Below are 23,331 nucleotides of genomic sequence, written 5' to 3'. Positions count from 1 at the left end.
CCAGGAACAGGCTCTCGTGTGGTGGGGCGACCGTTAGCGGAGCTGGGTGACCGCCCATCGTGACGGGCTCGGCCTTAGCGGTGCACCAGGGTGGCCGCCCAAACCAATGAACCCCCCCCCCCCCGATTCGTTTCATCCTTAAGACTCTCAAAAGGTCTCGTTAGACCGAGAGATCCTTATCCCACTCAACAATCCTCCCAAAGGCTGTTACCCACTGTCAAACTTGCTCAATTTTTAGGTCTGCCATGAGGGCGGCATTGATCGAACGGAATCGACTTGCCTTGAAGTCCTGGCTGGACTTGATGAGGAAGTCCTCGCGGAACCACTCGACATCGGGTGCCGGGTCGCCCGTGAACTCCACCTCGAACTTGGCACCCTCCTTGTCGAACACCCGACACGGCTGCATCTTGCGCGTGAAGAACGGAGGCTTGGACGGCTCCTGAAACCAGCAGGAGACAGATGTGAGACGGGAACGCAACTCTTCAAACTGAGGGACTTTGACAAGTTATAGCACTACTTCATTGACGCTAAACGGCTCTAAATCGCAGCAACTCAATTCGGTACACTACACCGCCCGCATTACTGTATTAGCATTAGCGCGTTCGGTTTGACCGTACCTTGCTATCGCTGTATCCTGGCTACCAGTGAAGACCGTCCGTCCCCGCCGCCCCAGGCAGGCGCACCCGGCCCTCGCCAGCGTAGGTACTCACCACCTTGCCCTGCACGACGCGCTCCTGGGTCTGCGCCTTATGCTCGACCTCGGAGGTCTCCTTGGCGGTGATGTTGCGCCGGATCTCCAGGTCTCCGCGCTGCTCCTTTTGCTGCTGCCGCTGAATGTTGGTGTGTACCTGATGGCGGGGGGAAAACGGCGGCTCGCCTGATCCCATAGTCCGCAGTACATCCGTCACAAAAAGAAACGCCAACACTGAGTAAACCGGTACCTTCGGTGCTGACCTATCTTATCAATTCATATAAGTTTAGCGGTAATATTTGTCGATAGAGCGCTGCGGGAGAGCGAGTTCTGCGTCGCCACCATCCCCTCTGACCGTTTCCTTCCGGTGTCCCGCTCTCACCTCCTTGCCCTGGACCACGGACTCGGCGGGCCCGGGCATGAACTGTCGGCGCGGTGGCGGCTGCGCCTCTGGTTTTTGGTCGGCCTCGGAGCTGCCGGCAGCGCGGCGGAGCGGTCACAGGGCGGCCCGGCCACCAAACACAGGGACAAAGCCATACATACACGGGACCCGCGGCCCCGGTCATATGGCAGGGCAGAGCAACGCACGGCGCGAGCTGCAGTCTAGGCATGTCAGCGACAACCCAACAAAATGGTTGGAATGTGGGAAATAAACATAGCATGTGTTGACTGCACGCCTTTGGAGGCTGGAGCAGTAACGGACAAGCAGTGGCAGCCGACAGTGCAGTCTGAAAATGGACCCAGCGCCCCACCTCATGCAACCGACAACAGGTCACAGCGCTGAACACTGAAAACACGACACAAACGGTACCCGGCACCGTGCAGAGTTCCGTGACTGAATCCGCTGTTGGAGACGGCTCGGAACGGCGGGGACGGAAATAGAGAGACTGGCTCTGCAGGCGACAGAAGGTATAGGAAGGAGTTCAGGCCAAAGCGAAGAGCGCTCACTAACGAAAACAGGATGTGATATGCTCGCGTGAAGGCATCGATCCTGCACTAGACTGCTCAGCACAGGCGTCAGATCTGAGCCATCTTTCGAAACAGACTGCAGGCGGCCGCCAAACAAACGGCTCTCTTTTCAAGCCCGACGCCGTTGTAATCATGCGTTCATGCCATTTACATGCTGAACGTGGTGCTTATTTATGAATGCTCTCTGTGATTTAACCAACGAGTCACGACACTGAACGAGAGGGGTGACCAATCATCACTGAATGGTGTTTATTTCCTTGTCCAAACATTGATCGCCTTGATAATCAGTAGGTACCGGAAGCATTAAAGAAGAATCGTGAAATTGGTCCATGCACACGAGTGCCAAACATGCACAGAAGCCCTGCCCAGAACGGACTGCAGAACAATCAGCGTAAGCGAGCAGAAATAGTGTTTAAAGTGCAGATTAGGTGATTTTTACGCCCCCCTCACACATGTTCATTGATGTGCCACAGCTTAGTGTACACTGACACGCAGAGACGGTTGGAATGAACATAAGCAGAGATTCTTCTCCGTACTACCCCACGCACGCCTACGAAGCGAAAAACAACGCAAACAGGTCGGTCGGACCGCGGCCGGCGTGCACAGTACCTAGGCTGCCTGCGGAGCACGGATTGGGCCCCGCGGGACATTCGAGACGCGTCACTGGAGCTCTCTGCCGACTCATTCCTGAACAGAGGGGCACAAGTTCGACACATGTCATCACGAGTTTATACACGGCACCGACCCACACACACCGGAGGGGAGGGAGGGGGACACGCGGTAGAGGAGTAGGGCGGGGTCGCAATAAACCGCAGTCCTGCAGAAGTCTGCCGCGGATTCCCTACAGTAACACTGCCTCTTGGGGTCGACCGCCATCTTGCGATAGAGCGCCTGTCAATTGGTATGTCGGTATAAACTGGCATGCAAAAAAAAAAAAAAAAACAGCGACTTTTATGCTACAAAGACGTGATGAGAACCTCGGGACAAAACGCGTCTATTCACACTCACCGTACATAAAAGTCCCTGACAACTAAAAGAACATGTAATGCGCCGACGCTGCGGTGTAGGCAATGCATGATGTCCATGTGTAGCTCCCACTATCAATTGATAGAGTATAAAGCAAAGCAGCAACTAATAAACAACATATTGATATCACATGTCGTGTTTTATAATAAAAAATGGATATACCAACACTTACTTGACAAACACGAAACACTTGTTGCTACGTATGAATTGGTGTAAGCGGAATCTGACTTAACCAATTCAGAAAAGCATGAACTATGAGGCATGCCTGTCAGTTTTAGAGCCGATATGTTGTAAGTGTATTCGTTCTAGCTATGTCTTCTACGTGGAAGCTAGAGTAACTCAGAGGCGCTCCTATGTAAATGTATGCCGATTGCCGAGCCTAGGACCAACTATGGCGCTTACACCGCATGCACCACGTCTATACACCGCGTAGCGCCCGGTCTACGAAGCTAGCCCGTCATGTACCTGACCGTGTGCGATACCGTTTCGGACGATTCGACAGTGCGCCTTGCTGTGGCCGTAGTCTCTTCAAAAGATTCGCTCTTAGTTCCCCTGTGACAAGACGCCAGAGGTTGACAGACCCATCCACCCAAACTGCCGAACTGATCCTCAACTCGACCCAATTCCTTGATCAGGTGTTACAGAAAACATATGCCTAGCTCACATAGTAGTCAAAGGGTTAATAGTCAACCGGCTGCCTAAAAATTGACCGCATATTCATCTACACCTCCAAACCACACCCTACTGGTCGTACTTGTCTGCCGCCCGCCTCCCCCGCGCGCACTCACAGTTTCTGCATGTAGCTGGCGGCCATTCCCTTGGCGACCGAGCTGTGCTTGATCTTCTCGCCGGGAACGGCGAACTGGTGGCCCGCCTCGCGGATCTTGGACTCTTTCATCAGCTGCTCCTCCTCCAGCTGGGAGCGGCACGGTCAGACGGGGAGGGACACAGTCAGACGGGGAGGGAGGCGGTCAGACGGGGAGGTAGGCGGTCAGACGGGGAGGGAGGCGGTCAGACGGGGAGGTAGGCGGTCAGACGGGGAGGGAGGCGGTCAGACGGGGAGGGAGGCGGTCAGATGGGGACGGGACACGGTCAGACGGGGACGGGAGGCGGTTAGACGGGAGGGAGGCGGTCAGATGGGGACGGGAGGCGGTCAGACGGGGAGGCGTTAACGCACTGTTACTGCTTCAGTCAGTACTGCTACACTTAACCCTCGCCCATGTAGGGGGGGGGGGGTTGGTGCAACCCCCCCCCCTGAGGTTTTTCGGAAATAGTGCAAAAACGGCGGCGCGCAGCGCCGCCAAATTTTGGGTACCTTATGGGGCAAACCTTGCGCATCTTTTGATAAAAAAAAAATGACCGGGTCATGTCAGGTCACGGAGTTATGACGTCACAAAGGGAACAGCCTCCGGCCGGATTTTCACAAACTAAGTGCCAACGCCCGAGGTTTCCTGCCGGTGGTACGGACATCGGTTGATGGATCGTGATGAAACTTCCCATGCATGTTGGGGCAAGTATTGGCTATCATATGGTATAAGAAACTTGACCGGGTCAGGTCAGGTCACGGAGCTATGACGTCACAAGAGGAACAGCGTCCGGTACTATTTTTGAAAAGCGCCCGAACCACTATTTTGCTAATTCTTGTCACCTCAATGGGAATATGCAGCAATATTAGCTTCTATAGGGAGCAATTGGACCTCCCAAATCCAAAAATACAATCAGATTTCAAAAATTTAAATTTTGATTTTTCGAATTTCTGCCGCCGACTGTGACCTTGCCGACTTCCGGCGCTCCCAACGCGCCATTTTTAGAGCTAGGGAAACGAAATACATACCAAACGATAGAGAATTGATCAAGGAACACGATAGTGAAGGTTTCAAGTCGATATCTCCCACCGTTTTGCCGCAATCGCCGCGGAAAGTTGAAGAAAGTCTATTTTTCCGAAAATTTGACCTTTGACCGGTCAAAAGTAGGTCAAATGTTGACCTAGGACCAAAAAATATACCACCAATCGCGAGATCTCGGCGAGAGCAATCCGTTGGTCTTTTCCGCTAAGCTCTACGACGCTCCGTTTTCAAACGCCAAGGGGGGGGGTCGCACCAACCCCCCCTGCATGGGCGAAGGTGGCAGATCGCCGTTTACGGGCGAGGGTTAATGTGCGGAATGTTTATGTTTGGACAACCAAAGGTTTCAACTTCATTACTATCAATAAATAGATCTTGGCAGATACTTGCATTTTATGTTTTATTGCGCAGCTTGGTCATATCCACTTATGGTATTGAGTTCCCAGCCGTCCGGGCCGGCCTCCCCGACCGGCTGTGGCGGCTGCCGCGCCCGCGTGTCCCGCTGGCGGCGCGGCGCGGTGGCCCTCACCTGCTTGTAGCTGCTGTAGTAGTCGGCGCCCTTCTTGGCCTTGGCCATCTTCTGCCACTCGGTCTCGGGCTGTTCGACCACCTTCTGGTGCTCGCCCTGGTGCAGGACGCTGATGCCGGGCCGCACCTTCTCCTCGAACACGCGCTCCAACTCGTCGTCCTGACGGTCCTTCTGGTACTGCTTCAGGTCGTAGTCGTACCACGCTGACGGAAGCGGGCAGCGCAGGTCAGGGGCGTCTGTATCGCCAGTAACCAAGTCCTAGATCACGGCTCAGTATACTATCAACATCAGTGTATTCGTTACCTGGAATTGTGCGATCGGACGGTAGAAGTCGGGGTCTAGGCAACAAGCTCTGCTTAGCATGGGCTCAGTCTCTGTCAATCCGTCCACTCAAACATTCGAGCTAAATTTATAAAAAAAAGTACCTACTGCTAAGCTGCACACGCTATCCTTAAACTAACTTTTAGCTCATAACTCATTAACATGGTGGAGGACGCTGCTATGACGGGAAGCCACACGCATGACCGCTGTTCTCGCCGGCGGCGTCGAGCGCGGCATCACTCCCACCGCTCCGGCCCGATCCCCTCACACGGGACGACACACCAGCGACAGCCGCCCGCGCCCGACTCACGTTTGGGCGAGTTCTTGAGCATGGCCCGGTAGTCATCCTGTTTGGGCGTCACGTTCAGCTCGCAGGAGGTGTACGCCTCGCCGGCCGCGTTTCGCGCGATCACCTCGATCTTGCCGTGGTCGTACTGACGCGTCTTGGGAATGTCCAGCCGCCACATGCCGTCGTAGGTCAGCTTGTAGCGAGTGCCCTGTCGAGATGGAAGCGGTTTCAAAACGTGCTAAACAGTCTAGTAGAAGTTTGTCGTTTTATTCAGTAGACGTCCAAGTTGATCTTTACATACAAGAGCTTACCTATCAATAGCAGCTTATGCCATTCTGCCCACCAATGCACAGCTCATTAAGACAGGGCACATAAGACGCTGCTTGGGCCACTGACAGTCGCGCTGGTGCGCCACTCACATTGACGATGGTGTGACCGTTGATGAGCCACATGACGCGGGGTCGCGGGTGGCCCGTGAGCCGGCAGCAGAAGCGCGCCCAGTCGCCCTCCTTCACAGAGCACGGCTCCGGCTTCAGCACAAACTGCGGCGCCTCGGGCACCTTCTCCTCGTCGGCGGGCCGCTCGGGCGCCCGGTTCCACTGCGACTCCAGCTCCTGGATCTTCTTTACCGACTGCATCCCGGCCGGCAGCTGCGAGTCGTACACGATGCCCGGCTTGCCCTGCGTCACAGGCGGACACACCGCGTCAATACCCGGCAGCACAGAAGTGCCTGCTGGCGCCTCTTCATTCTTAAGCCAGCAGGGAAAAAGGTAGCCCAAATAAAGAATATCAATGGCATCCCCCATCTTAAGACCGAGATACAACGAAAGATAAACTCTGAGCAAAGTACAAGATCCGGGGGGGGGGGGCGAGGAAGTTAATCTCCACCGCCTTTTATATCCAACCAGTCACTACAGCTGCTACAGTAAGGACGGCTAAAGCGCGCCATTTTGGCCGGCACGGCTGCGATACCCTGCAGGCCGGCGCAGTGTGTCAGCTGACTGACCTTGGTCTTGATGACGGCGCGCGTCTCGTCCATGCCGTACTTGTTGGTGGCGCGGCACAGGTACTCCCCAGAGTCCTCCGGGTACACCCAGCCAAAGTTCATCGCCACGTAACCAAAGTCGTAGATGGGCGTGAAGCGGTTCTCTGTGGTACGGGGGGGAGCGGCTGAAACGGTAGGTACTGCAAACAGCCCCGGCCTCGCCCCCGACAGTCTCTATAGATGCCTTTCTTTGGAACGTGCTTTGTTAGCCTTTCGATACTGGTTGTCCGGCAGTGTATAGTCCACATGTTCGCTACTCTGTTCTGGCCGGCTCGGCCGAGTGGGTCCCGCGCACGGTCCGGCCTGACTCACTGTGAGGAAGCGGCCGGCCGTTGAAGAACCACTCGACCTTCATGTCGGGGTCGCAGACGGGCGCCAGCTGGCACTCGAATTTGGTGACGTTCATCTCGACAAGGTCCAGCTGGTCCTGGATCTGGGTGACGAACCTGCGACCGGGGGCACGGGGCATTCAGATGTGACGGGGGACGGAACAGTCACCAGGTACCGGGGGGATGAGTCGGTCAGAGGTGACGGGGACGGTCAGCGGTACCGGGGGAGAGGTACCGTTTGCGCGTATATCTAGAAGGCTAAGAGCACTTCCGACACCAAGAACAGCTCCATTCCAGCCAGCGGATCAGCGGGCGAGGGGCGGTGAGCGCAGCGCCACAGCAGAGCGGCCCCCAGGGTGCCAGCAGCGCCCCTCTCGGCTCACCGGGGCGGCTGTTTGCGGTCGGCGTCGTAGATGTCCTCCTCGGTGAGGTGGATGTCCGAGGTGTACTGCTTCAGCGCCGCCTCCATCTGCATCAGCGTGTCAGACTTCTTCATGCCCTTCGGCACCTGGTTCATCATGATCACGGACGAAATGCCTGCCGCGGCCCCAGGGGATGGATCGTGTCCGTTAGCATTCCGAGGTGACGGATAAATCAATAACAGCCTAAATCTGCACAGCCGGCGGAGCACTAGGCCCCACTTTTACTTTCAGGTCCCAGGAGACTAAATGAGAAACAGTGATACAAACCTAACACACTCGCTAAGGCAAAAAAATGGTATGAAAACAGGCAAATAACGTTCGTTTGAAATACAAACAACTCGGCTCCTAGCGCCTATCCATAACAGCCGCGGCCCCTGATGCGAGTGGCTGATCCGTGGCCCGTTGAACCGGTCAGAGAGAGCGCTGCCCTAGCGAGGGGAGGGGACTGACCTCGGCAGGTCAGGGCGCTCTTGCAGGTGGCTTGGCCGGCCCTGTTGACGGCCCGGCACGTGTACTCGCCGCCGTCCTCCGGGTAGACGCCCAGGATCTGCAGCGACGCGTACCCAAAGTCGAACGTGGTGCGGAACCTGGCGGCGGGCCGTGAGGCGGCCTGGTCAGCGGGCACATATCGGCTGGGAGCGTGGGGCGGCCTGGTCAGCGGGCACATATCGGCTGGGAGCGTGGGGCGGCCTGGTCAGCGGGCACATATCGGCGGGCCGTGGGGCGGTCTGGTCAGCGGGCACCTATCGGCTGGGAGCGTGGGGCGGCCTGGTCAGCGGGCACATATCGGCTGGGAGCGTGGGGCGGTCTGGTCAGCGGGCACATATCGGCTGGGAGCGTGGGGCGGTCTAATCAGCGGGCACCTATCGGCTGGGAGCGTGGGGCGGTCTGGTCAGCGGGCACATGTCGCCTGGGGAGAGTCCGGGGGTCCGGTCAGAACACATGCCGTCTGGACATCTCGCGAGACCGACGTCCGTATAATTGATACCATCGGCATTAGGGTGGTCCTTATTTTCGAAAATCGTATTTGGATACCTTGCGCCCCTTCAATCGGTGCCGTTTAACGAAAAAACATGTCTGTCAAAATTTCAGATCCCTACTTCATTATTTACTGGTAGCTCAACGCTCGTTCGTTCGTCAATGTTAGCTCAATGTCCGTTTCGTCGATCAATGTTCGTTCCCTCTTCCTGAGGTCTAACGATTGTCTACGACGCAAACTTCTGGGTACATGGTGTCCCCCAGTGATGACCTCCTTGGCTCCAAGTTCCCAGTAGCGGCGGAACACCTTCAATTAGGGGGGGGGGGGGCACTGCCGACTTTTGGTCCCATTCTTTCCATGCAACGCCCATAAGGCTAATGTTAAAATGTCAAAATCAAAGGGGGCCACGGTGCCCCGGTGCCCTCCCCGTTCCGCCGCCTATGCAAGCTCCCATCCCGCGGCCAATCTCTCGCCTACTTCCTCCACCGCCACCAAATCCTCTAGGAAACGGTCCGGGAAGCGGCCAACCGGACGTTAGAGAAGGTAGAGGAGTTCTGGGCAAGGGCTAGGATTCCCACCCAGCACGAGGGGAGAGCGTTCAAGAAGGTGGAAACTCTCTTCGACGAGTGGAAACGCCTAAAAAAGAACGAGAACAGGACTTCCGCCACCCAAACAAGCAACGAGGACGCATTCAAGAAACGTCTGGAAAACATCTTTGATATCGCCCAGGGTGACGCAATGTCCTTGATAACCATCCCGGAAGATCGCGCCTTCCTTCTCGCCCAACGTGAGCCAGGGAGACGGGATAGAATGACAGAGGCAGGCATGGCGCTCCATTCCCAAGAAAAGAGGAAGAGGAGGAGGGATGACGCCGAAGAGAGGAGGAGGAGCAAGGCGTCGGAGGAGGCGCGGGCGGCAGCCGACCAAGTGGAGCTGGAAAGCATAACCTCGAGTAGCTCCGAATCGTCCCCACTTCGCGGAGCCGTGAGACCTGGCCCCAGCATGGGTACAGCCACTCTGTCATCCCGAAAGCGTGGTCGAACCACGGTCATCACGCCGCAACTTTCCGCTAACGTCTAACGTCTAACGTGTGTGTGTGTGGGGGGGGGGGGGGGTCGGTTGGACCCCTGAGCCGTTTGGCTCCAGATCGCGCTAGAGCTTTGCGGAAAAAAACGAGCGTGTTGCCCGTGACGAGAGGAAGCCGATGATATCCAATTTAAGGTCCTAGGTCATTGGTTGACCTTCCAAGTCAGGTCAATGACCCAATGGTCAGGAAAATCGGGACCTGCAAGAGCTTCGTATAGTGAAGCTGTTATGTTTTTGGGGGGTGCTGATCACGAATTTCATGCTAGTTTTGATCACATATGATGTCTTCATGCATTTAGACCAGGTCAGGTCAGGTCAACCATTAGGCGTCCTGCCGGTTACCCATAGTAGGTCTCAACTACCACTGATGGCGTCGTAACACGTTACAAAGGAACTAAAACTACTTCGTAAATGTTCAAATGGATGCTAAATTCGAAATCAGCCCGAAAAACTGCCCTAGAAACATGTATAACTCGGAAAAGAGACACGAGGTCATCATAGGTCAATGACCTGACCTGACCTTCAGGTGACCTTGACACCCACCGTAATGCATGGGACGAACATAATTTCACATGTTTGGGCGTTTATAATCGCAAAAAGACTAGAAACGCGCGGATAATGAGAGCTGACGCTGACACGCTGAATCGCGACTCTGGCCAAACATGGTCTCGAGAAATAGGTCACAGGTCAAAGGTCATTTGGGTCAGGGTCATGAAATTTTCAGAGTAGGTTTGAAATTGATCAACTCGAGGGAACTGAAAGTGTTGTCGCGATCGGCCGTTTTTTTCCGTGAGTTATTCGCGAAAACCCATGGGGTCCATCCGACCCCCTAAACATACGAGGGTTAATATGCATTGAGCCACCAAAAAGCATCCGCCGATTTCGCTCTTTTTGCTCTTTTTCCACGTTTCTAGACGAATGGCATCATTTGAGGGGGCGCAAGCGCGAAAAAATACAAATTAAAATTTTGTATGGAAATAAGGACCACCCTAATCGGCATACATACGCGGCGATGCCATCAAACGCCGACCAGACGGAAGAATAATAGCAGCGCCATGGACCTCATGTGCGATCGATACGATGCAATCAAACCGTCAGTGTGATTATCCCGTGCCGGTAATCACTAGTGACCTGTCGGTGACCCGACAGCTGTGACCCGTGTCAGTGAGTCAGTGACCCACCTGTGACCGGTCTGCACGAGCACGCCGTTCCTGTACCACTCGACCCGCAGGTTGGGGTCTGTCTTCGGCTCCACCCTGGCCTCGAAGAAGGCCGTCTCGCCCTCGCAGATGTCCACGTTCTCGATCTGCCGTCGCGGCGCAGCACAGCTCAATACAACGCAACACATCACAGCCGCTGACATCCTGCCGCGGAACAGCCCTTCCACACAGCCGTAACACAGCCGCGGGATTCAGCACTGCACTGAAACAGCGTTCAGTCAAATTGGAAGTGTTTTAAAATTAAAGGATATGTTATCTGTCGAGCTGCCTCAGCACAGCATGCAATAGAAGGTGGTCTGTTCTCACTGTCTGAGCTGTATCGGAGTTGCCTGGTGACCTTCCCTCTCCCCATCCCTGGTCTACAGCCCCCCTCCCTGGTCTCCAGCCACCCCCTCCCTGGTCTCCAGCCCCCTCCCTGGTCTCCAATCTCCCCCTCCCTGGTCTCCAATCTCCCCCTCCCTGGTCTCCAGTCTCCCCCTCCCTGGTCTCCAGTCTCCCCCTCCCTGGTCTCCAGGCTCCCTCCCCATGTGCCCACCTCCTTGATGAAGCGGGGCGGCTCGGCGTCCGGCTGCGGCGCGGCCGGCTCGCCCAGCTTGGGGCCCTCCTCCAGCGCGCGCAGCTTGTCGCCCGACATGCCCTGGGGCAGCTGCGACTCGAGCTGCACATCGCGCTTGGCTGCGGCAGCGGAGCGAAACAGTCACTCCGGCGAACGGGCCGGATACAAATCTGTAGTGACCAGTGACCGTAGGCGTGCAATTCAAACAATCAGATGGTAAAATAATAATGCTACGTGTGCTATCCCGCGGCACTTATATTAACAGCTTGTAAGCTACAATATAGCAAATAGCACGTCAGGCAGTACGCCATTATTTGTCAAACACTCCGGTTACATGGCTAAGGCTATGTTTACATTTCGTTGAATTTAAGTTAATGTATTTATTTACAGAAGTTCGATTGAGACGGCGAAAAGGCTTCGTTTTCTTACAGATGGCCTTGGTATCAGTTCTGAACGTCAACCGAGAGTAGCATCACGCGGGGGATGACAGCATGCACAGATGGACGGCGGAGTGTCAACTTACACGGGGGCCGGCCGGGGTCCGCAGCTGGCCTGAAATGTGCGCGCACGTGGCTGTTAGTGCGGCACACAGGTGGAGCGGCAGTCGTTACTGGTTCGCTTGACCGTCACTTACCAGAGGGTTATGGAGGACGGAACAGGTTAGTAGTGCGAACACAAACACACAGCCGGCAAAAGGCAGCCGGGAAAGCGCTGGCTTACGGCGCAACTTCGCGCCAAATATAAACTGGTAATCACAATTTGATGGTCGGGGAAAGTACTACATACCTACATCCCTGCCGTCGCTATTGTATGTGCTATTAAATAACGAACAAAACACGTACAGTTTAATGTTCATAACAGCGACATGCAAAGCAACACGCGCGGCATTAACAAAAACGCAACACGGCCCGAAAACTATTTCACAAAAGACCGACTGACAAATCGGGATTGTTTCACGGCAACCGACCGGAACTGGCAGCTAGGGACGGGCACAACTCGAGACTAGGGTTCGGGAGCCGGGGAGTCGGCCGCGGGCCGCACCTTTGCAGATGAGCGTGGCCTTGGTGGAGGCGGTGCCCCACTTGTTGGTGGCCCGGCACACGTACTCTCCAGAGTCGCGCGGGAACGTCCAGTCAATGTCCAGCACGATGAAACCAAAGTCGTCCATGAAATGCATTCTGAAACACATCCGATTGGCGATAAGGCGCTGAAAGTCGCCAGGAATTCAGAAATTATATCAATTCAGACAATCAAAAGACTGTGCGAGTGTAAACCAATCCTCCCGAGAGCAAATTCTCGTAAGCCTTCCTTGAGAAAAGCAGTCCACCGGTACACGCAGCGCACGCAGCTGTGCGGTGGCCGGCGGACACTGGAACCGGCCTGACCTGACCCGAGCCGACCTCACCTGGAGCCCGTGTCCAGCGGCCGGCCGTTGAAGAACCACTCGATCCGCATACTGGGGTCGCCGACCGGCTCCAGGCGGCAGTCGAAGTGGGCGGCGGCGCCCTCGTACAGCTCGTCCTGGTTCTTGAGCTCTGTGACGAAGCGCGGCGGGTTGGGCTGCTCCTCGGGCTCTGGCGCCGCCGGCCGCGGCTTGTGCAGGTCCTCCTCCAGCTGCCGGATGCCGGCCATGTCGTGCGGCATCTGCGGCTCCAGCACCACGTTCGACCGGCTCTGTGGACACGGCAGCGGGCGTCGGACACGGCAGCGGGCCAGACCGGCAGATCAGCACGGGCCGGGGTGGCAGAGGTCAGCACGGGTCAGAGCAACGCACCGTCTGCGCACAGCAATCCCTGGTACAGTCGGGGACTAAAATACGCCAAATCAATTAAGCCTTTTGAAAAATGTCGTTTTAAATGCCATCACTAGAATGAAGCTAGGCTAGTTCTCTGCTCCATTTTCCGATCGTTTGAAGGCACAAACTCGAACTGGAACGGGATGGGAGCCAGCTGTCCATCTGACACGGGTAACTGAATACGTCTGAGGGCCGGCGGCCTCTGACCTTGATGGTGAGCGTGCAGGAGACGGTGGCCTCGCCGTGTTTGTTGACCGCCTTGCAGGTGTACAGACCGGCGTCCCGCTGGTAAATGCCGCCAATCTCCAGAATGACGTAACTGCGAATCGGCCCAACATACGGGTAACCACTTTGATTTATCACTCAACTACCGGGTACGTTTGGGTGATTCTTCTCAGACCACCTTCTCACAAACCTAAATTAATCGAGTCGAAATGGGTGCCGTTGATAGCGCTGCATCGTACATAAAAAAAACACAATTAGCACATCATGTTGCGCCAGTCCTGGTGCTCCGGCGGCGCGTTCTCAGACGCGGTACCCACCCGAAGTCGTTGATGCTGCGGATGCGCGAGCCCGAGGAGAGCGGCCGGCCGTTGTGGTACCACTCGACCCGCATGGTCGGGTCGGCCGTCGGGGTCAGCCGGCACTCGAAGTGCGCCAGCTGGTTCTCCACCAGGCTCAGGTCGGTCGGCTGCGTCACAAACTTGGGCGCCTGGCCCTGAGGAACAAACGCCATAGGGCATAGGTCACAAACGGCTAAACGTCGGGCTCAAATGTCTCAAATCATGTGATATTTGACCATCCCAGTAGCATGACTCTGTTCAGTGTTGCGCCACACAAGCAGCGGCGGTTCAGAGTCGCAGCCCTGAAGGCGTACGCCCGCTGGTCGGGAGGCGCGCGTCTCCCACCTCCTCCGACTCGGCCGGCTGCTCGGGCTTCACGCCCAGACCCTCCAGTTCGGCGATCTTCTCCATCGTCTGCTCCATGCCCTTGGGCAGCTGAGACTCCAGCACGATGTTCTTCTTACCTGCCGACGGTGGCGCACGGTGTCAGCTTTCGACCGATGACACTGAACGACACGTCATTATCATACGATCACGAGCAATTTTATCTGCCGTCTAAATTTAGGGCATGCATATCACCCATTATCAGCTTACCACTCCTCCACCCACCCACAATTTGAACAATCAATAAACTGAACAGTATCTCAAAGACCCTACCAAAACAACAAACCAGAGAAGATAAACATCTACCTCGTCAAACTATCGGAACTCCATTTCTCCAAACTATAAGGCAGCTCCGTGCCCTCAGGCCCCCTCCCCGCCCGGCGCGCTCACTCGTGCACTTCATGGTGGCGGTGCTGGTGGCCTCGCCGGCCTCGTTGTAGGCGCGGCACGTGTAGTCGCCGCTGTCCTCCGGGTACACCGGCGAGATCTCCAGGATCACGAAGCCGAAGTCGCAGAGCGTGCGGTACCGGCTGGACGCCTTCAGCGGCTTGCCGTTGTGGTACCACTCCGTCTGGGGACGGCGCAGGGCGGGCCCGGTCACGTACAGCTAACGGCTCAGAGCGCGCCCCGAGGGCAAGTCACATAACAACAGGTCCTTCGAGAACAAAATAAAGCGCAAATTGCCTCATTGAGGAAGGATAATATTGCTGGAACCTCGAAAATCATGTTAATGCAGTTGGGCGCTGGCCAAAATGTAACACCAAGAAAACCAGGGGCGGCGCTGACCTATTGAAAGTAGGTAGGCACTTGGTAGGTAAGGCAGAAAAGCTGAATACGGAATAGGTAAACTAGGGGGGAAAAGACAGCGTTATTGCTCAGTCGGGATGAGTCAAGCAGCGACAGCAGCGTCATCTACAAAAACCATTAACTTAACTAGAGCTTCTCAGGCGCATTCACTATTGAAAAAACGGATGTCGTGCCACAACTAGCAAACCGTTACACAGGGCCGCCGCTGATCGATATACCAGTCAACCTTTTCACAGTGAAGCAAAAGCTTAAAGCACTGAACCCCAATAGTGCCCCCGGAGCTGATGACATTCACCCCCGCGTTTTAAGGGAGTTGAGTGGTCCTCTCTCCCTTCCCTTGACATTACTGTTCCGAAAATCGCTTGAAACTGGGTCTATTCCTGCAGACTGGAAGCACGGTAAAGTCATACCAATCTTTAAGAAAGGTGAAAAGGAAGACCCAAGAAACTATAGACCTGTCAGCCTCACATCTGTTCCCTGTAAGATTCTCGAGTCGCTCATTCGTGATTGTTTAATGGACCATTTGCTGTCAAATGACCTGCTGTCCAAGGACCAACATGGCTTCCGCCCGAAGCGATCTTGTGATACGCAACTGCTTGACTCTATAGACTCATGGAGCCGCCTGTTGGAGGACAAGACGGAGGTCGAAGTGATTTACCTTGACTTCCGAAAGGCGTTCGACTCCGTCCCACACAAGAGACTGATAGGCAAGCTGCGCTGTTATGGTATTGGTGACCGAGTGTTGTCTTGGATTGAATCATTCCTGGAAGACAGAATGCAGCAAGTGTCCCTATATGGAAACCTGTCAGACTTGGTCCCTGTGCGCAGTGGTGTGCCCCAAGGCTCAGTGTTGGGCCCATTGCTCTTCTTGCTCTATGTCAATGACTTGCCAGATGCTGTCACTTCAAATGTGCGAATGTTCGCAGATGACACAAAGCTGTTCTCAGGCATCTCTTCTGAACATGATGTGCGGACATTGCAGGCAGACCTGAACGCCCTCGTGGAATGGTCTAGAACTTGGCAGCTGCCATTTAACGAGAATAAGTGCAAAGTGCTTCATGTTGGTGCAGCCAAGGACCACCACTCATTTCAAATGGGGTCGGACAGACTGACAAACACGTCAGTCGAGAGAGACCTGGGTGTGCAGGTCGACTCAATCTTGAAGTTTCGACAGCAAGCGTCTACGGCGGTCTTCAAAGCGTCTCAAGTTCTTGCGGTCATCCGCCGGTCCTTCGCCTTTTTAGATGAATTTACCCTGCCTCTTCTGTTCAAATCTCTCGTGCGGCCTCACCTGGAGTTCAGCAGTCTTGTTTGGGGTCCGTTCAATAGAGCTGATCAGAAGGCAGTCGAAAGGGTTCAAAGAAGAGCCACCCGGTTAGTGGTGAGCATCCGCCACCTTCCATATCCTGAAAGGCTGAAGAGACTGAAGCTCCCGTCACTGTACTATCGGCGTAGACGCATGGATATGATTCACGCATACAAGATGCTGCACGGCCACGTTGATACTGATCCTTCAGAGCTTCTGGCAACGAATCCTGAAAGGCGAACTCGGGGTCACACACTTAAACTACGGAAGCCTCGTGCAACCTGCCGTGCCAGACTGAATTCATTTTCTGTGCGGTGTATTAACGATTGGAACGGGCTTCCAGCAGAAATTGTACATTCGCCCTCAGTCAACGTCTTTAAGAACAGGCTGGATGCACACTGGGAGTCGATCTGGTACTCCACTCCTGTAACAGACTGAGTACTAAGTGAAGTTATGGAAATCGGCGAGAACGGGCCCTACAGGACATCGTGCCTCTTGCCCCGATAACACGAAGATGAAGATGAAGAGCTTACACGTCTGCCGCCAGAGGCAAGCTAGTCTCCCAGTAGGAGTCTAGTTCGTCCAATATAATTTTTAACAAACAATAGAATAACACAACAGACATAACAACGCTAGGTACCGTAAACTAATGATAAAAATTGATTACGTTAAATGTGTTTTATTTTATGATAAATGAACTTAATAAAAAGTTAAGTTTGAAAGTTAGAAGGTAGCACCTAGTCGATGTGCCGACCATCTAAACTTTTTCTACCAAAAGGCTCAATAGCCTCAACATGGCAATAGTTGATAATCTAGTAGGACGAGGTAGGCACAATAAGGCAAAGGTTTTTGTCAAGTTGTTGTTATAACACGATCTTTGTTTGACATTTTTTGAAAAGTTTAGGCAATTCTCTTTCGTTTCAACCCATTTTGAAAAACGAAAAGAAAAAGATCTTTAACAAAAGCAATCAAACAATCAAAAGCCACAGTCTAGTGAGGGTGTAGACACAGGGGAGACGACAAATGACGTAGGCACTGCCTACCTTGCCTATATGGGAGAACCGCCCCTGAAGAAAACCAAGCAATAATTCATACAATACTCCGTAAATCTTCGTTCAATGTTGTTCACCAGGACAAAAATGTATGTTTGATGTCAATGGTGACCATGATTAGACAGGTCTGGCAGTCAGCTCATTGGCTGACCTTCAGCGTCGGGTCGTCGGTGGGGGTGAGGCGCGCCTCGAAGTGGGCGTTCTCGCCCTCGCGCAGGTCGTCCACGTTGTTGAACGGCACGACGAAGCGCGGCGCCTGTTTGGGCTTGTCGGCGTCGCGCGGCTCCTTAATGCGGCGCGAGGCGTCCTCCAGATCGTGGATCTTGTCCAGCGCGCCGCTCATCTCCTGCGGAAGGCGCCGCCAGCGGTCAGCAGCGGCCCGAGCGGGACAGTGCACGGGAGACTGGTCAGCCGAGGCACTGAGAGGGGCGGCCAACGTTCAACGGGCATATGCACCACTGTGATCAAGTCAACGTATGGGACAAACACGACTCACTAACACCGTTTTCTAATAAAGAGCACCTTATCAAAGATGTAGGAGATAAAATATGTACAGCCCTCAGCAGACTGCGTGGTAGGTATTCTTTTTTTCTACAAAACTGGTAATAACTCAAAAGCTATGTTGTCAGTCGGTCGGAACTCACTGCAAATAGATGCGCCATGCTCCACTCCTTCGATTGGGTCTATCACTAGGCAAAGTATACGCCTTGTGTGGCAACAAAATGCAAAAGTTTGTTTTGGGGGCAAATATACACTTTTCGGTTTTGTTGCCAAACTGGATGGAAAATGAATACGATGGTAATGCCAATCTAAGGTGCGGAGTCTCACGCATCTTGCTGATACGATTTCCGAGTGACCGATAGCATAGTATTCGCGTTATTCTCGGTTTTGTCCAAAAAAGAATACCTACCACGCAGTTTGCAGAGGGCTGTACATAGGTGAAAACGCTTACTGTCCACTGCTCAGCCCTTATATCCAGTTACCTGCCGCGTTTCCCAGCTCGGCGACCCTTCTCGCGCAACTCACCTTGGGCATCTGCGGTGTGAGGATGAGGTTGGCCTTGGAGCCGCAGCGCAGCGTCGCCCTGGTGACGTCCGAGCCGACCTTGTTGACGGCGCGGCACTCGTACTCGCCAGAGTCCTCCGCGTAGCAGTACAGGATGTCCAGGATGACGATGCCGAAGTCGTGGAAGGTACGGAAGCGGTGGCCGGTCGGCAGCTTGACGCCGTTCCTGTACCACTCGACCTGGCCGGGGGAGGAGGGAGCGAGGTCAGACTCGACACGGCAGCCAGTCACCATACAGCAACGTTCTGAGAGCGTAGCAGACAGAACATATTGGAGGAGACGGACGATCTTGTTTGATTCAGTTGGACCCGATTTACGAGAGAACAGTGATGTATGTGCGTCAGGCCCAGCCCAGTGTCGCTTCTCCGCAGCCACCCTCCCGCAGGATGTGACCGGCGCGGCGGCGGCAGTGCCCGGCCCTCACCGTGAGGTCGGGGTCGTGCACGGGCGTCAGGCGCGCCTCGAAGTGCGCCGAGTGTCCCTCCTGCATGGTGGCAATGTCGGCGATCTGGGTGACGAATTTGGGCGGCTTGAGGACGGCGGCGGCCGGGGCGCCGGGCCGCTGCGGCGCCATCTCCAGCTCGGAGATCTTCTGCAGCGACTGCGGCTGCAGCGAGTCGACGAACACGCCGCCGCGGCCGACGCAGCCCAGCGTGGCCGTGGTGCTGTCCGAGCCGTACTTGTTGGTGGCGCGGCACGTGTACTCGCCAGAGTCTTCGTCCTGCACATAGGCCAGGTCCATCACCACGAACCCGAAGTCGGAGACGCACTTGATGCGGGACGAGTGGCGCAGCGGCACGCCGTTGTGGAACCACTCCACCTTCATGTTGGGGTCGCCGACCGGCACCAGGTTGCACTCGAAGTGCGCAGAGTCGCCGCCCTTCAGGCCCGTAATGTCCTGAGGGGCGCAAAGACAAACGTCAGGCAATGTCAGCGATAGCTACACATATCATGGCCGAATCTTCGGGCAAATTTACGAATGATCCTGGTGGTAAGTCACCTTGATGGGCGTGATGAACTTTGGCTTCATGCCGCTCTCCTTGTCGACACACTCGAGGTTGACGCTGATCTCGGCCTGGCCCCACTTGTTCGTGGCGCGGCACGTGTAGGTGCCGCTGTCCTCGATCTTCGTGTCCAGGATCTCCAGCACCACCATGGCGAACGCGTGCACCGTCCGCACGCGGTGGCCTGGGGCGGCCGGGGAGGGGCGGGTCAGCGGACGAGCTCATACGACCAGTCAGTTTTAGTGGCACTTTGCGTAAGATCCCCACCGCGAAGAGGAGACACATTAAGGCAGGGCAGCAACGAAGTTTGAGAATTCACACTGGACAGGAGAGCCCGCCACCCGCACTCACTGGCTTCCAGCGGCTTCCCGTTGTAGAACCATTCGACCTTCATGGTCTGGTCTCCGACGGGCGTCAGCGTAGCCTCGAAGTGGGCAACCTCTTTTTCGCTCAGGTTCGACAGGTTCTGGAACTGTGCGCCAGAACATCTGGTCAGATAACGCATGAAACACAGCATATGCATTGGAAGCGAGTCACATTAACTGAGATAACAGCTATCATGAACGCTAGTCTAAAGAAGCTGCACACCACAAAAGACCTTTTAAGTCTGGTCTTCAGTCAGTCAGTCGAGTTAGTCAGGGGCGGACCCCATCCTCTCCGTGACCGGTACCGCACCTGCGAGGTGAACACGGGCGGGTGGCCCTCCTCGTCCGTCAGCGGCGGACCCTCGCCGCGCTTCCTGGCCTCCTCCATCTCCTGGATCGCCTCCAGGCCCATCTCGCCCTTGGGGTGCTGCGTCCAGTCGATCAGACCCGTCTTGCCTGTGTGCCGGACGGGAGGGGGGACTCGGTCAGTCCGGAGACTGAATGGGCCGTCAGCGGGCCAGCCACGGACAGCAGACACGATAGCTATTGCCACCAAACTGCCCGGAATAAACTGCCAATGCGGATAGCAGTTTAGATATGAGCTATGAGGCAGTCCATCCGTCCACAGTACACAGCACTGTGTAGTAACTAGCTGGTCACTGATAGCGCAAGCGGTACCTATCCAGGACAGTAGCCGTCCCCCCCCCGTATCCGCGGCGGTGCCGGCCGCTCACCCTTGCAGGTGACTGTGGTGGTGGTGAACGCCTCGCCGGCCTGGTTCCACGCGCGGCACGTGTAGATGCCCTGGTCGCGCGGGTACACGTCCGTCAGGTCCAGCTGCACGAACCCAAAGTCGTTTGACACCTTGAACCGCGTGGCTGGAACGGACGGAGCGGTCAGGTGAGTGTGGCCCGCCCGCGGAACCCCACGCCAACACGCCACCCAAAATACCCGGCTGCCGAGCCTTGGCAGCCTGTGCATCAAGTGAACATCAAGCTGAGACTCTGTCAGGGCGCTCACCGTGGGAGAGCGGCTTGCCGTTGAAGAACCACTCGACGTTCAGTTTGGGGTCCTCCTTGGGCTCGACGTTGCACTGCAGGTGGAGCGGCTCGGTCTCACCGAGCTCGAACTCGGGCTGCAGCGGCACGATGAACCACGGCTTCTGGAAGGCGCGGTCCGGCTGGGCGGCGTCGTGCGGCGCCTGCTTGCTGGCCATCAGCGCGTCCACCTCCTCGACCTTCTCGAGGCCGCGCGGGCCCATCGGGTGCACCGTGTCCAGGTAGATGTTGGCCTTGCCTGCCGGGGACGGACGGGTGCGTCAGGGTGCAGCGTGAGCACCGACGGGGGAAAATACAAACAGCGAGAAACAGGCTCACATTCAAACGATCCCCCGGGCCGATAGTGCTGTATCGCGCTGTCGCGTTATCACACACTCACTCTTGACTTTGAGCGTGCCCGAGGTCTGCGCGGTGCCCTTGCTGTTGGTGGCCTTGCAGACGAGCAGGCCGGCGTCGTCCGGCTGGCAGCCGGCGATATCCAGCGTCACGAAGCCGAAGTCGTAGTTGGACGTGTAGCGGGAGCCGGTCCTCATCGGCTGCCCGTTCCAGAACCACTCTGCGGAGCGGTGACACGTCCTTCAGTTGGTGAGACTATATCGCAATCATGTCAACATCTGAGATGAAAATAGTTCACTTGATATACTTCAATATAATACACCCAGAAATAACCAAACAGCTGAACCAGATATCGCCATCAGGATATGTTTACCACTGGACGCCACACCACTACCACATATACCAAATGACGCCCGACCGGGCCACCCACCGATGGTCATGGTGGGGTCCTTGGCCGGCTCCACCTTGCACTCGAAGTGGGCCTTGTCGTTCTCGTTGCACTCGACGTTGTTGAGGTGCGAGATGAACACGGGGATGTCGTAGACGGGCTCGGGCCGCTCGGTGTCGGCCGGCGCCGGGCCCATCTCTAGCTGGGCGATCGCCGGCAGCGCCTCGGGCCGCTGCGACTGGCCCAGCAGCCAGTGCTTGTCTGAGGTCAGAGGTCACAGGTCAGAGGTCAGGGTCAGGGTTGGGGGGGGGGGGGGCTGCGACTGGCCCAGCAGCCAGTGCTTGTCTGAGGTCAGACCAGTAGTGGAATCAGGGATGGGTGGGATGGAAATTCAGTGTTCAAATCCAAAGCATGACTGATAATAGTAGCCTATGTCCAATCAAATCAGTCGGAGCAAAAAAGACCTTTGGTTACAAATGAAAAACTCCTATCTGATCTCTCATCACTTTACACCACTGTCTAGCCGGCCATCAGTCCTACAGTCCCCGCGGTCGGTAGTCTCACCTTCCACCTTCAGCGTGCACGTGGAGACGGCCTCGCCCATCCTGTTGACGGCGCGGCACGTGTAGATGCCCGAGTCGTCGCCCCGCAGACTCATAATGTCCAGCGTCACCAGTCCAAAGTCGAACGCCGTGCGCAGACGGGTGCCTGGGGAACGGGCGACAGCACAATCAGCACAGGTGAGCTGCAAGGAAACCAGACAGATAATTCGGAAATAACATTACCAGCACCAGCAATACCGAAATTATCTATCGCCTGACTACCCACCGCTTTTGATGCTATTTTTCCTGATCCTGTCAGAACTCCCATCCAGTTTCACCAGTTGTCCCAGGTCACCCACACACCCTTCACTATCCAACAGACCCACTCCATCCCCACTGCATGATTAACTCCTCACAGACTGCCCCCCCCCCCCCGCCACGTCGACTCTCCGCTCCCCACCGACACCCCTCCCTCCCCGTCTCCGCACTGACCGGTCATGAGCGGCTCGCCGTTCTTGCTCCACTCGACGCGCAGGTTGGGGTCGGTCTTGGGCTCGACGGTGGCCTCCAGGTGGACGCTCTGCTGCTCGGTGAGCCGGTCGTAGCTCTGCAGGTGCGTGGTGAACACGGGCGGCTGCTGCGGTCGCTCCTCCGCGAACTGCTCCGGCACCCGGTTCATCTCGGCCTCCTTCAGCTGGATCTTGTCCCAGGCAGACGCGTGGATCGCGTCGCCCAGAATGCTGCTGCGGTCTGCCGGACGGACGGTGGCGAACGTTCGGCGCGAGGTTTTTGCTTCATGCGTCGTACAATGTTGCCCATTACGTGTAAAATTTGGTAGACTTAAACACACAAGATGCAGCACCTTTCGGTCCAGCTAAATCCAATCTTTTGGAAAATTATCGCTTACGGTTGAGTTTACTGTCAAAGATTAGAAACATGTTTTAAATCACCGCTCCATAATTCTGACCGACATCTCTGTCTCATGGGCTCGGGCTGCGCCATCCGGCCCGTCCAGGCCGCCCCAGAGACAGGGTTGAAGGCCACCTCACCCAGGACCGGTCCTCGCCTGCCCGTTCCGACGTACCGTGCACGTGGATGGAGGCGGATGTGACGGCCTCGCCGGCCAGGTTGGTGGCGCGGCACATGTAGACGCCCGCGTCCTCCGGCACCACAGACATCAGGTCCAGCGTCACGAACCCGAAGTCGTGCGTCTCTTTGATGCGGGAGCCTGTCGGGGGCGGTAAAGACCGAGATGGTCAGAGGCTGGGACCTGAGACATATGCAACGGCCAGAGGATATAGCTGTGGACATAATACTGAATCGCCCATTTGTTTTTTTCTGAGATATTGTCTGCACATTA

At 55.8% G+C, this 23,331-nt stretch overlaps 1 protein-coding gene across 1 annotated transcript in view; it reads right to left on the bottom strand.

The window, feature by feature from the left end:
* LOC122375546 (titin-like) overlaps window positions 1-23,331 on the bottom strand; it is a 37,872-nt gene that overhangs the window by 2,783 nt on the left and 11,758 nt on the right. The window contains exons 14-47 of the mRNA XM_043355013.1: window positions 23,056-23,199; window positions 22,464-22,721; window positions 21,994-22,137; window positions 21,472-21,690; window positions 21,085-21,261; window positions 20,668-20,943; window positions 20,382-20,525; window positions 19,958-20,103; window positions 19,634-19,754; window positions 19,279-19,466; window positions 18,703-19,176; window positions 18,240-18,458; window positions 17,365-17,559; window positions 14,439-14,619; window positions 14,010-14,128; window positions 13,644-13,819; window positions 13,309-13,420; window positions 12,712-12,980; window positions 12,348-12,484; window positions 11,286-11,425; window positions 10,712-10,836; window positions 7,916-8,052; window positions 7,427-7,580; window positions 7,027-7,160; window positions 6,676-6,818; window positions 6,089-6,349; window positions 5,691-5,877; window positions 5,060-5,262; window positions 3,475-3,602; window positions 3,152-3,238; window positions 2,270-2,347; window positions 1,074-1,164; window positions 711-848; window positions 281-439 (exon numbers count right to left, since the gene is read on the bottom strand). Of these exons, the coding sequence (XP_043210948.1) occupies window positions 281-439; window positions 711-848; window positions 1,074-1,164; window positions 2,270-2,347; window positions 3,152-3,238; window positions 3,475-3,602; window positions 5,060-5,262; window positions 5,691-5,877; window positions 6,089-6,349; window positions 6,676-6,818; window positions 7,027-7,160; window positions 7,427-7,580; window positions 7,916-8,052; window positions 10,712-10,836; window positions 11,286-11,425; window positions 12,348-12,484; window positions 12,712-12,980; window positions 13,309-13,420; window positions 13,644-13,819; window positions 14,010-14,128; window positions 14,439-14,619; window positions 17,365-17,559; window positions 18,240-18,458; window positions 18,703-19,176; window positions 19,279-19,466; window positions 19,634-19,754; window positions 19,958-20,103; window positions 20,382-20,525; window positions 20,668-20,943; window positions 21,085-21,261; window positions 21,472-21,690; window positions 21,994-22,137; window positions 22,464-22,721; window positions 23,056-23,199 (5,864 nt within the window). The remainder of the gene's footprint in view (window positions 1-280; window positions 440-710; window positions 849-1,073; window positions 1,165-2,269; window positions 2,348-3,151; window positions 3,239-3,474; window positions 3,603-5,059; window positions 5,263-5,690; window positions 5,878-6,088; window positions 6,350-6,675; window positions 6,819-7,026; window positions 7,161-7,426; window positions 7,581-7,915; window positions 8,053-10,711; window positions 10,837-11,285; window positions 11,426-12,347; window positions 12,485-12,711; window positions 12,981-13,308; window positions 13,421-13,643; window positions 13,820-14,009; window positions 14,129-14,438; window positions 14,620-17,364; window positions 17,560-18,239; window positions 18,459-18,702; window positions 19,177-19,278; window positions 19,467-19,633; window positions 19,755-19,957; window positions 20,104-20,381; window positions 20,526-20,667; window positions 20,944-21,084; window positions 21,262-21,471; window positions 21,691-21,993; window positions 22,138-22,463; window positions 22,722-23,055; window positions 23,200-23,331) is intronic.

The sequence above is a fragment of the Amphibalanus amphitrite genome, unplaced genomic scaffold, assembly GCF_019059575.1.
Source record: "Amphibalanus amphitrite isolate SeventyFive unplaced genomic scaffold, NRLGWU_Aamphi_draft 001866F_arrow, whole genome shotgun sequence".
In the NCBI taxonomy this organism is placed as follows: domain Eukaryota; kingdom Metazoa; phylum Arthropoda; class Thecostraca; order Balanomorpha; family Balanidae; genus Amphibalanus; species Amphibalanus amphitrite.
Note: the sequence above shows the minus strand (reverse complement) of the source record. Positions and strands in the feature narration are given on the sequence as shown.